This window comes from Equus quagga, chromosome 15 (genome assembly GCF_021613505.1).
Source record: "Equus quagga isolate Etosha38 chromosome 15, UCLA_HA_Equagga_1.0, whole genome shotgun sequence".
NCBI classification, from domain to species: domain Eukaryota; kingdom Metazoa; phylum Chordata; class Mammalia; order Perissodactyla; family Equidae; genus Equus; species Equus quagga.
Window position 1 is genome coordinate 28077565 of NC_060281.1, and position 13555 is coordinate 28091119.

Consider the following 13555-nt stretch of genomic DNA (forward strand, 5'->3'; position numbering starts at 1 on the left):
GTTAGACATTCTTGAGATAGGTTTAGAAGTACAAATTTAGATGTAGAGTATATGAACAAGGCTATTGTTGAGACTGTATCAGACAATGAATTCAAAAGGAATATGCATAGAAAGTATTAGTGTTTCTATCTTTTTGCAGGTAGAAGGTTCAAGTTATCCTATCTAGTTTTTACTCAGGGCCAATCAAACACATTGGGTTATATAAGTAGTTCTCAATCAAGGATGACTTTGCCCCCAGGGACACGTGGCAATGTCTAGAGACATTTTTGGTTGTCACAACTGGGGATTGCTACTGGCATCTAGTGGGTAGGGTAGAGGGACGCTGCTAAATATCCTGCAAAGCACAAGATAGCCCCCCACAACAAAAAAAATTATCCCACCCAAAATGACAATAGGATGAGTAATCCTAGGTTATACTACATTTGGGAAAATAAACATAGCTTGACAGATGCTCATAATACTCACTGTCCTCTTAATTTACTTTTTTCCCCCCTTTAGCATCAATATCATTTAATTTATTGAGATTGCTATTTTCAAAGCAGATTATTCAAGGCATAAGGCATTTAGGACTCTAAACTAGGAATCAGAAAATGAAGGAAGCCAAACTTATAATGTCAAAAGAGGAAATTATTAGAAGTACATCAATATATGATACCAACATCGATATTTCACTTCAATGTAATACTAAGATCATTAGGGAGTCATATTTTATTATACCAAAGAAGAATAATTTAGTTTCACCAGCATTTGGTAGCCTGAAGAAGAAAACATAAATAGAAACTATTATGCAAGTCTAAGTTCAAGAAAGTTCAAGCTAGCTAAAGCCCTAGATGAAGGATTTGACAGAAGGAGGAAAAAAGAACTAGCTATTGAGGATAATAAGAAAAAAGCAATTATTTCTGGGAATAAAGTTATATATACTATGAGGATGCGGAAATACAAGAAAGAAGAGTTTAATATACACTTGTATAAACCAGACACCTCAAGCTGAGCATCACAGGATAGACTAAGGGCATGATTAGGGGCATGAAATTTGTAGGTAAGAATACTGTCACAGCTGAGAGACTACACCAAGTAGAAGGATAGGGCTGGGTTAAGGATCTGGATGACCCTTACCGTCAAAGTTCCTTTCTTCCCCTAACACACAGCCTCCCTGAGCCCTCGGCAGATCAAAAGAAGAAGTTCTGATCTCTTGCGGGCACACGTTGAAATCATCACTTTCTGGATCTGAATCACCAGATGGAAAAGCTTCTCTGACACAGATTTCCAACACATATCCTTGCATAACGTTGCCCCAGATGTAAAAAGTGATCAGCACGTCACTAGACTCGAGAGATGCAGAAGAATCTGAAAGATTTCAAGGGAAGCACTAGAAGTATAAAGGTAGATTTGACACAGCAACTTAAGCTGAAAGAATGCAGAAAAGAAAAGCTACAGAGGACTTCCAGAGCAATCTCTGAGGAAACAATGTAAATATGTCCCTTCTAGACTGTTATTTTCAAAAGCTGGAACCCTTCCTGCTTTTTTGTTTTTTTAATCTTTGTAAACATAACACCTAGTACAGTGTCTAGCACTGGCAATACAGAATCAATGAATTTAAGAAAACAAAGGGGATAACTGGTGTGCTTTTTTTTTTTGGCATGGCCATGTGTTGCATGATGCCTACACTCTGAACCATAAGCTTGGAAAAGCAAGCAGTGCATACTTGTGGGCAGACTGACAGTAAGACACACATACTTACATACCTTCCTTCATGTCACAGGCACAGTGACAATACCACCAAGGCCTAGGAGGAGGTTTTGAGGAAAACAAGGAAATCTGCAACAACATCATTCAAAGTAACAGGAGCCAACATGTTCAGGGTCTAAAGTTACTCAGACAGCAGGTCTAGACAAAATAAACATTTGTTCTATTACCTTTTTGTTATGTTGCCATGGGAATCTGTGTTTAGGAACACTTATTTTCTGCAACTAGATGATAGAGCAGTAAAAGGAGGATAGCTTTCACAGAAGAGGAGGGAAGCTTGTTTCTGTAAAGGCAGGGAAGACAATAAATCCTATGGGTCCTTACAGGGCCACATATGTGTAGAATCTTTCCATCTACAAGATTTATTCAAGTTAACAGAGATGTCCTTGGGAGCTCACAGCCAAAACATTAGTAACAGGTAACAATAATCCAACTTTTACCAAAATTACTACAATGGGGTAAAGGCAGAGGAACGTAAAAGCAGATACAGAGCCAAATAAGACAGAAAATAAATGAGATCTTAAATGCTGAAGGAAGGCAAAAATGACTTTTAAAATATGACCCAATAGTAAGAAAAAACCTAGAAGCCCAAAGAAGTTAGAAAACATTCAATCTGCCAGCAGGCTAATCTTTTGTCAGCAGAAGTCCAGAGCTAATCTCTTTGTTCCCTTCCTTTTGGCAACGGAAACCTGAAAAAGTGAAGTAAGCCCATGTTATTTAAAGAGCTGGCCTGGAGTACCCTGAATTTCCAGGGCCCACCGAAAGTACTGGCTCTGGTACTGAGCCTTCTGGAATGAGACTGTGAGCAAGGGTCGGGGCTGTGCACCAATTCATCTGACTCCTCGATTCCACCCTAAGCTAAAATTAGCACCTCTAACGGGTATGGAACAGAAATGAAAAAATAGGGACCCTAGAGCAGAGTGATCTGTTAAAATGTAAGTTAGTTCAGGTCTCTCCTGTAGTCATAACCCTCATGGCTCCCCCTCCAATCAGAGGAAAAGGCACAGTTCTTACAAAGGCAAATAAGCCCCTTCATGACCCCTGCACATCTGTAGCCCCTCTACTCACTTCTCCTACTACTATTTGGCCCCTGGTTCATTCAGCTTTAGCCATACTGGTCTCCCAGCTATCCCTGGAGAAGGAGGCCTTTTCCTCAAGGCCCTTGCACTTGCTGATCCCTTGGCCTGGAATGTTCTTCCCTCTCCACCCATGTCCAAACAGTGTTCTACATCACCGCCCTGAGGTCTTTGCTCGATTGTCACTTTATCACTGAGACCTACTCTGCCTACCCTCTTGAAAGTGCAGCACAGCCATCCCAGTATTCCCTCTTGTTTCCTTGATTCATTTTCCCCACAGCACTTATCATCTGACATGTTATAAATTTTACTTATTTATTATCTGCTTCTACTTCCACCCCCAACTAGAATACAGTTTCTTATGGGCAGAAATTTTTGTCTGTTTTGTTCACACTCCATTTCCAGCACCTAAACAATGACCCGTACATAGCGTGTACTCAAAGTATCAGTATAACACACAGACTCCTGTCCTCAAGGAGATTAGCATGACCCATCTTTCTCTCCCTTTGCCTCCACAACCTCGTACCCTATAATACCTCAAAGTTCACATAATCTGAAATCTATCCATTTGCCAAAACTTAGGGGTCATCCTGGACTCCTCACTCTTGTGTACCTCTTTCTCCCATACATTCAGCCTGGGAGCCAAGTATGTCAGAACCCAGGACCTACTTGTCAAAAGTGCAGAATTTACAGACCACCATATTCTTCTTTCCTAGAATAAATTTTTAAAAGGCTAAAATGCTGGAAAATTGGTTAATTTTACAAATCCTAAAAACATATGTACTTAATTTATGGAAGTACTATACAAAGACAAACTACTTCTAATACCGAAAGCTTCATTTACAAAAAACATTTCAAATTTAAAGGGAAAGGGGTTTGTTTTTTTTTTTTTGTCCTGAAGAAACACGTGCATGACTTGTAAGTACATGGCAACCATGAGACCAAATCTCTAGGCTCCAGGTCAGGAGAACCCACTTTTCAATGAGGTTTTTTTGAGCACTACAGTAATTATACCTCCTGAAGAGGAAGAAATCAATACCAATTTTCACAGTAAAGAGCAAAACTCCAATGTATTTTCAAAGGCCTAAAGAGGCAGTTCTTTCTATTTATATTCTATACTTACATAACACAAACATGTAGAGATAGTCTCACTTTTACAAGATGCACACGGAAGAATTTCAAACCAGCAGGATTCATAAATTCAGGAATTAACTACTTGCAATGCCTAATAATTCTTTGGGAAAAAAATTTAATCTGGCAATGAGTTCATTTTTGGCTTGTCAATTCTGAGGAAGAGACGTGACTTGAATGAGTTAAGTCATTACCCCTCAGATTAGCTGGGAAATGACACTGGTGGGACTGGTTTCATACAGTCACAGCTTATGGCAAGTGACCCAGCAACACCTTTCTTCAGAAAAGGAGGGATGGAGGAGGAACAGCACAAGAGAAGCTATCACCACACGATCTCAGCAGCCTACATGTACAAGAAAGGAGACTTCTAAAGTATTGTAATCTCACAACCAAATCAAAGTAGCACTGACAAATATGCCCTTCCTTTAATGAATGAGTCCAGCTCCTCTTCTGCATAAGTGGGTTAGTAATACCAGGCTTCATAGAACCAGGGGAGGCTGAATGATAACGCTCTGAATGAAAATACTTTATAAAGTGTAAAATCCCATAAAAATGTCAGTTAATACTAAAGTGAGAGTGATCTGGCCCAGGGAATTCTTCCACCTTTGAATCCTGAGCCCCAGGGGCTCAGCATCATCTGCACTGTTGCCCATGAAAGGCAAAGTCAACACACAGACCATCTGAGGCTGAGTTAGAGGGAAATCAAAAGCAGAGTACTCCTCAGCATCAGGAAACTGACAGAACTGAAAAGCCAGAGGTCCAGGATAGCCCTATTTTAAAATGCGAGCCAGTGGAAAAGTATCAGTGGAAAAAGGGGATTCAATAAATAAAATATGACTTTATAGCCAACTTGACAGAACTCTTTCTTAAAAGTCTTTATATACAAACATTTGCCATTATGTTTAAACATTTATCGATTGGCACTGGTAACATGCAGCCAATCACCTTGCTTTTGTTTACAAAGAAAAGCAAATGGCAAGAGAGATCAGCATGGGCCTCTTATCACCTCCAGAAAAGTAAAGAGCACACTCCTCTCACCGATCAGGAGTCAAGAAAGTCATCTGTGCATACTCAATAATGATGTACTTTTATTTATTTGTACCCTGTCTTATCCTAAAGAAAAAAAAAGATTTAAAATGGTGAATGGTCATTAATACTAAAAAAAAAAAGCTTCATTTATTTTTATTATGTTTATTTATATACAATCTGTTTCACAAAGCATTTAGGAAGTTGGATTTGATTTCTTAGTAAATTTTGCTATCCTCTTACTAAAAGTCTTGTTACATGTTTTATATACTGATGATAAATATAAACTGCACAGTACAATGCCTGGAACCACAGTAAGCAATCTGTAAAAGGTAGTTATGACTCTCATTAGGCTACAAGCTCTCTGAGGCAATGGACCATCTTGTTCTGTCTTATTCAGTACTCTATCTCAAGAAACCTAGCCCGCGATCTGGTCCATAGCTGGTATTCAATAAATATTGTTGAACAAACAATTGAACATGATTTAAGAGTAATTCTCAACTCTCACCTATTTTATGGTTACCAGTGCCCCACACCCTCTAATCAACAGCAAGGGTCTGGAAAAACGATACCCCAGAGGAAAGGCATTTAAGTTCCTGTTTATATTTCCTTAAACTCACCACAAAGACACCCCCTTTCTGTCCTAAAACCACAAAATCAATGCTTTGCAACAACATATTCTTAAACAATTCTGCTTCATTTCCCCTACAGACACTGCACAAAGTTCCTTAAAACTGCAAAACTTAGTTTAGTTCCCTTTACCCCTGAAAAAGGAAAGGCTTGTTTGTAAAACCCTATCAATTCTCAAATTCCTAGTCTGATTCCTTGATCTTTGATTCATACTTGGCTACTACACAAGCTCCTACTTGCTTTTTTTTTTTTTTACTGTATACTTAGTACGAATTAAAATAATGAAAATAGGCTTAATATAAAAAAATGTTTTAAGTTACACATCAAAGTGTATCACACTTCAGAGCAATTAAATTCGGAAAGTGACATATTTCAGTGATGCTGCATTCCTTAAAATACTTCCAGATTCTTTTTTGCAAGAGACTTCAGATCCAGTTCTACAAGTCATACAAGAAACTGTGTCATCACTTTCTAGTTACAACTCCTATTGGACATAAAACAGTATCACCAACCTGATTGCCTAATCTTTTTCACCAGACTTGAGCCCAAATACTTTAAATTATTTGGATTCAATTGGATTTTGTTATTCCCTAAAATTAAATGTGCTCTCAAACGATGAAGATGGTGAAAAATAACACTCGGTCCAAAATGGATTCTAAAAAAAGTTCCAAAACAATGTTTTCTGCCACACCTGAAAAGTTGCTTATTAAAAGAACTTCGAACTACTCTGAATCGGAAAACACTTGTATTTTCATTACAAGTTACATTTGTACACAGTCAGTTGTCACACAATATCAGTTGTATCTTCCACCACCAATATGCTCTACCTTACACCTTAAATCCCCTTAGCAGAACTACTACTAAAAACAGACAAACCAAAAAGTGCCTCCCTGAAAGACACACAAGAAACTTAACAGTGGCTGTTTCTGAGGAAAGGAACAGCATGGCTGGAGAACAGGAAAGGAAGAGACTTTTCACTGAACATCCTTTTACAACCTTTTGAACTTTATACAATGTAAATGTATTATGTATTACTTTTTTTCAAGATTGGCACCTGAGCTAACATCTGTTGCTAATCTTTTTTTTTTTCCTCCCCAAAGCCCCCCAGTACATAGTTGTAGGTCCTTTTAGTTGTGGCATGTGGGACACCACCTCAGCATGACCTGATGAGCGGTGCCATGTCAGCGCCCAGGATCCGAACAGGTGACACCCTGGGCCACCAAAGCAGAGTGCACGAACTTAACCACTCCTCCACGGGGCCGGGCCAGTGTATTACTCATTTTTTAAAAATCTGTTTAACAAAATTCCTTCCAAGTGTCAGATATTGCTGGCTTCTATAGCCAGAAAAGTACAGTACCAAAGAAAGACAGAGTTCACTTTAATGGCCCTTTACTGTAAATCTGGATCTCCAGTTACAGTGCACAGCTATTTTCACACCAACAGCAGGGGAATCTTGCAAGCAGTTCTTTTCCAGTTCACTAAACTTTACAGTCAAGCAATTCTGCTGTATCACTCCACTTAAGTTTAAACATCACTGGAAACAAAAACTTGGTACTACAAAAATTAATATGTCAATTCAAAAATGGAGGTAAACTAATGAGCTATTAAAGGAACAATGATCCAAACATATCTTTGAAAATCAGCAAATCAATTACATATAAATATATAAATGCTGCAAATTCCCTTAAAATGTAAACTGCCATACTCTAAAAATGCAAAAAAAGATATCAAGCAGGGTACCATCAGCCAGAGAACTCAAGCAGCCTGAACTAGAAAATGCAATATGATCTGCTGCTGGACACAATTGCACAATCTCGATTACCCAGAAGATTCTACCAAACAGGAAATTCACGATGTGACTTTAAGAAACACAGGAATTACATTTAAAGATTAACACATCCAAAAGCCTGGAATTTGTTCGGAAACAAAAAATAACTTCACAGGCCCCTTTTCAAATGACGCACGTACACGAATTACACGAATCAGTTTCAGATCAAGAGCTCTCAAATTATAGTAAATCTAAAATACAGTGTATTAAACCTTGGAAGTGAGAGAAGTGAGTGAAATATTTCAGGTCCGGAAATTTTACGGTATCAATTTAATTACAAAAACACAATGTGAATTAAAGTTGAAAAGGGCCTCTTCTCCCCTTTGGTATGTATTCTACATCTTAAAACCATCGTGTACCTTAGGCTATCCATGCAGATAAGTTTCCTGCAAACACCCTAAGGGGCTTTAAGAACACAGTATTGGCAAGAATTATCGCAATTTAAAAATATTTACAGTACCTCCCAGCATTGCTAATAACTTTTGATCCTGAGGGCGCCCAGCGGATGTGAGTCTCCCTTGCTCCAAGGGAGCAGCCCGTTTTGTCCCCCGGTCCCGAGCCAGGCCGAGCTCCTGCAGGCACTGCACCCACCCCCGCTCTGCAGAAAGGAAATACACTTTCGACAGAATCGGAAACGCACCGCTCAAGCTGGCACCGCGCTCCCCGAGATAAAGTCGGTATTTTAAGCTCCACGGCTCGCTGCTAATTCAAGTGTGAATTCAGAAAGAACGCTCCGGAGAAAGGGATTTCGACACAGGTTTGCAAAAAAAAAAAAAAAAAAAAAGCGCGGACCGAACGCCCTTCGTCGTCATTTTTGTTCCGATGACCGCAGTCTCCTGTCGCGCTTTGCCCTTCTGCTTCTCCTGGGCATGGAGGGCAGGCTCCGGGGAGGGTCCTTCTGCTCGACGGCAGCAGAGGGACCCCCGAAGAGCTGCCCCCGGAGCAGCAACCCCCCCCCCAAAAGGGAATGCAGCGGGTGCGAGCCAGGGCCGAGCTCCAGCACCACCGCCCACCGTGGAACTGCGCCCTGCACGCGGTCGACCCCCGACCTGGGGGCGCAGGGCGAGGGGTGCACGGCGCGCAGGGAGCGCGGCACAGGGTCCAAGGGGGATCGACGCCCTACCCCAAGGAAAATTCCTGCCGCTTGGCGCATCGCTGAGCCGTGGGGACAGGCCTGGCTCTCGGGCGTGAGGGGCCACCCAGCCCCCCGAGGCCCCAGCCCAGTGACACTCACCACACGGAGCCATAGGCGCCGGAGCCCACCGGGGACAGGTTCTGGTACCGCTCGGGCACCTCCCAAATGGTCTTGTTCAGCTCCTGCCGGTAGAACGTGGGCCTCTCCTGAGACATCTTCCAGCGGCGGCCGCGGGGCGAGGAGGCGGCCCTGCGGGTCCCGCCTGCGCCCGCACCCGCTCCCCGGCCCTCGTTGCCCGCCCGGCCGGCCGGGGACCCCGCGCTGGCCGCCCGCGCAGGTGCGGCTGCCGCGACCCGCCGACTCCCGCGCGCGCGGCCGCTGTCAGCCCAGCGCCTGGACGCGCCCCGGCGGCTGGAGCGAGCCCTGCTAAGGGCAGGGGCGCGCTCCGGGGCTCGAGGCTGCGCCCGCCGCGCTCTCGCTGCACCCTCTCCCCGACCAGGCCGACTCCGGGCAGCGCCGCCGGACCACCGCTCCAGCTGCAGCGCCCGCTGAGTTGCCAGTGGTCGCCGTTCCAGAGCCAGCGAACAGGAGCCTCCCGCCGTACTCTCGCGAGAACAGCTCCCGGGACTCTCCGCGAGCCGAGATTTTACCCAATATGGAACCTACCCCCGGGAGGGGGTTGAGGAGGGGAGAGGACGGGAGGAGCAGTTCTCGCGAGAAGAGAGCAACAGCTGGCGACCAGAGGCAGGAACTCCCGGGGACTGTTCTTAAAAGCGCGAAGGCGGACCCAGGAAAGAAGAGATAAGCGGGCGACACGTGCCGCGTGCGCCCCACCGTGGTCGGCGGGGCAAATGCTTGGTTCCAAGGGGGAAAGCGACAGTGACAAATAGGGCGTCGGGAAAAAAGCCAAAGGATCTTTGAACTTCGGGTAGTCACCAGCAGCCGAGCACCTGCTCAACGGAACCCTCAATTTCCAAGAAGTACTTGCATCAAAAAGAGACAGGTTCAGGCCCGAAAGCCATTGCATTCCATCTGCTCAAGGACATATGGCTAACTCAGGAATTCTGACGAAATCTGTCCCCAAAGCAAATATTAGCTCTGCCTTAAGGCTGAGGTTTTCCACCCAAATTCTCCTAGTAAGTTCTCAAACTTTTATGTGCAGAAGATTCACCTTGGGAGTTTAAAAACGCATATTCGGGGTGCTGGCCTCGTGGCTGAGTGGTTAAGTTCGCGCGCTCAGCTGCAGACGGCCCAGGGTTTCATCGGTTCGGATCCTGGGCGCAGACATGGCACCACTCATCGAACCACGCTGAGGCGGCATCCCACATACCACAACTGGAAAGACCCACAGCTAAGAATATACAACTATGTACCTGGGGGCTTTGGGGAGAACAAAGAAAAGGAAAAAAGTAAAATTGTTTTTAAAAAATGCATATTCCGAGGCCAGCTCTGTGTTCTAGTAGTTGAGTTTGGAGCACTCTGCTTCGGTGACGGGGTTCCCGGTTCGGAGACCCGGGCTGGACCTACACCACTCATCAAAGCCATGCTGTGGTGTGACCCACATACAAAATAGAGGAGGATTGGCACGGAGGTTAGCTCAGGGCCAATCTTCCTCACACACCCTCCCAAAAGAAATGCAGATTGCCAGGACTCACAGGGAGTCTAACTGGACGGGTCGTGATGGGCATGAAGAATGTGCATTTGTGCAGTAGGCCGCAGGGAGTTCTGATTCAGGAAAGTTTCTGGTATCTCCCTTTGAGAAGCATTTTTAAAACCATTACCCTGAGGGTTTCAAACTGACTCCTGCCCCGAAGAGTTTCCAGTCAAGAGGAATTTAAGCATTTAATTCATGCCTCTCAGAGGAAGAACAGAGCAGAGAGTGATCTTCTGGCCATGTCGCATTAGGCAAGTCAATAGACTTTTCTTAGTCCTTAGTTCCAGTTCGTGCAAAAGAGAATTCCTGCCTTACATTCCCACCAAATGGGGTCATTTGTAAAGCTCAACAAAATAATAAATGTGAATGGACAAGGTATTATAACCCCATACCGACCCCCCAACGGCTACCAACCTATTCTTATGCTAACGCTTGTTACAAAAAAGCAGAAGAATTGGACCCTATCTTATTCTCTTTGTTATGTCTCTTAGAAATAACTAAATTCAAGCCAGGACACTTCTCATCACTTCCCACGATCATTCTCTTTTGTGTTATGCGTCCCTTGGAATGCTCAGACTGTGCCTGTCTTGTCCCAGCATCTAGCACAGTGCCTAGAACATAAAAGGTACATAAATATTTGTTGAACAAATTATGAACAATGACCATGATCTCAAATTAGAAGGTGGTGCAGGATCCTCAGTTCTCCTCAAGGGAAAAATAAATAAAACTCAAAACCAGGGTCATGGTTGATTCATGGAAAGCTTTTTTTGGATTCAATGTGGCTTAGCCACATTCTCTTGCCTATGAAGACATGCTGCTTGAAAATGTTCCAAGCCAACCTGCAACGTCAGGGAACTTTCTAAGAAGTAATGGAACTTGGACGAGGAAGTGAGAGCAAAACTGTGCCTGTAAAAACATGAGAGGTGTGGGGCCGGCCCCTGGAGTAGCGGTTAAGTTTGCGTGCTCCACTTTGCAAGGGTTCAAGGGGATCCCAGGCACATACATACACACCCCTCAGGAAGCCATGCTGTAGGGGAGTCCCATATACAAGATGGAGGAAGATTGGTGTAGATGTCAGCTCGGAGCCAATCTTCCTCACCAAAAAAAAAAGAGGGGTGGGAGTGGGAATCAAGGTGATGAGTGGATGGATGCAAGAAACTTGGAAGCGGGAATCCTGAGAAATTCATATATTTATCCAACAAATTGGGATGATGAGGTGAGAGTGACAGAAAGCATAAAGATGAAGAGAGCAGTACATTTACTCGCTCATTAAACAAATGTGTATTGCATGCCTGCTTTGGTGCAGATGCTCCTGATGGAAAGGTGATTGAAAGACAGAGTTGCTGCCTGCATGGAGCTTCCAGTTAACAATCCTTCCGTCGGGCTACACAAGTTTATTGAGCACTCTCTATATCTATCACCTTGTTTTGGATACTGATGATACCACAGTTAATGAAAGAGATAAAAATACCTGCCCTTATGGGGGGTGAGACACTTTACAAAAAGGAATCGGAGAAGTGAATAATATGTTAACATTAATGCAGTAATCAAGCAAAGGTAACTGGGCCGAGCAGGAATACAAGGCTTAGGGAGAGACAGTGATAAGGACTGAGCTTCGGAGGGAAGGGAGCCGGGCCGGGGAGAGCGGGAGACCCGGGCGGGAGAGTGTCCCTCAGTGGGAGGGGCCAGGCTTGTGGGGCTGAGCGCTGGGCCTGGGGACCTGGGGACCCTCTAGCCTCCAGGGTCCTCCTGCGTCTTCCGTCCTGACGCGGTGGGCGGGAGACTCAAGTGAATTACTGCATGAAGCGCGGGCGCGAGGCCGGCACCCAGTAGGCCCTCAAGCAAGAGTGGTCAAACCTCGAGGCGAGTGGAGGCCCGGGTGGCCCAGGGAGGGGGCCCGCACGGCACAGGTACTGGAGGGCGGTACCCTGCTCCCCGCCCCCGCCGCCCCTGCTCCCCTTCCTCGCCCCTTGCTCTTGTCCCCCGCCCGCCCGCCCCAACGCCCGCGGGTTCGGCCGCAACGGCTCGGGAACCGCCGGCGTCCGCGTGGACTGCGCCACCAGCCCGGCCGGGGCCGCGTCCGACTGCAGCGCCCGCACTCCCGCCGCAGCCGGGGAAGCAGGTGAGCCGCCGCCGGGGACGCCCGGGGACCCGGGGCTGCGGGCTGCGGGCGGCCGGGTGCGAGGGGCCAGCCGCCCGTCACACCGGGAGGGGCTGCGTCCGTCACCGGCAGCGCCAGGCGCGCCGCGGGCGCTCGGTGAATGTTTGTGGAATGAATGAATGACGGTCGTCCCTGGGAGCTTCTCTCTCAGAGCTACTGTCTCCACATTTGAAAAGCCGCGTGGAACGGCAATGACAAGGGACAATGCGTGCGTTTTGCAAGCTGAATCCTTTCCAGCTTGGTCGTCTGCGTTGTCAGGAGGCGCAGAAGTGGTCTGCTGCGCGAGCCTCACCCGACCGCCCATCCACCTCCTCCTGAGGCCTGACCGCTCACACCCTCCTCGTTCTTGCAGACTTACCGCTTTGGTTCATTTTGTTCTTCTGACTGAGCCCCCGCTCCCACCCCACTTGGCCCCTTTCTCTTCCTATCAAGTCCTATTTATCCGTCAGTGACCCGGCCGTGAAGCCTCCTCCAGCATCCCCACCCCCAAAATGAGCTTCTCTCTGACCCCCCACTGTTAACACTCTCACCAGGTCGCCTCAAAGTAGCTTGTTTATCTGTCTGATGGTCAGCTCCGTGAGGGCTGTCGTCTTATTAGCCATCCGCAGCCACTAGACAGAGTGACTGAAGGGTACTGAAAGCAGGGCTCTCTGCTTGTGTCTCTTCTGTACACCACATACACTCCCCATAAAAATGTAGGTAGTAAAGGGCCAAGAGCTGTTGTTTCTGAGGGAATTACAAATGCTTGTTTTGAAATTTTGCAAGTGAATTTTACCTTGCCATGATTATAGAGAACATATGAAAGATGACCATAATAGTAATGGTCTCCAACTGGTCTTTTTGCCTCCATCTCTCCTATCTTCCACTGTCCACTAGAATGTTCTGTGAGAATGGAAATGCTTTATACCTGCACTGTCCAGTATGGTAGCCCCTGGCTGTTGAGCGCTTGAAATGTAGCTAGTGCGACTGAAGAACTGAATTTTTTATTTTAATTAAGTTAAATTTAAATAGCCACTGGCAACTGGACAGCACAGCTCTAGACCATACCACTGACACGATTCGTCTTCCCAAAGCATGTCTCTGTGCGTGTTACTACTCCTCCTCAAACATTCTAAATAGCTAAAATATCTAGCTTCAACCCAGCATTCAAGACTCTGCAAGAATAGTC

General features: G+C 45.5%; 1 protein-coding gene across 3 annotated transcripts in view; it reads right to left on the minus strand.

The window, feature by feature from the left end:
- MAPK14 (mitogen-activated protein kinase 14) overlaps positions 1-9181 on the minus strand; it is a 67652-nt gene extending 58471 nt beyond the window's left edge. Inside the window, exon 1 of one of the 3 annotated variants that reach the window (XM_046639428.1) lies at positions 8672-9181. In XM_046639428.1, coding sequence (XP_046495384.1) covers positions 8672-8787 — 116 coding nt within the window. In that variant the 5' untranslated portion in view covers positions 8788-9181. The remainder of the gene's footprint in view (positions 1-8671) is intronic. The other 2 variants (XM_046639427.1, XM_046639426.1) reach the window with 2 other exon arrangements.
- Positions 9182-13555: the final 4374 nt, after the last annotated feature.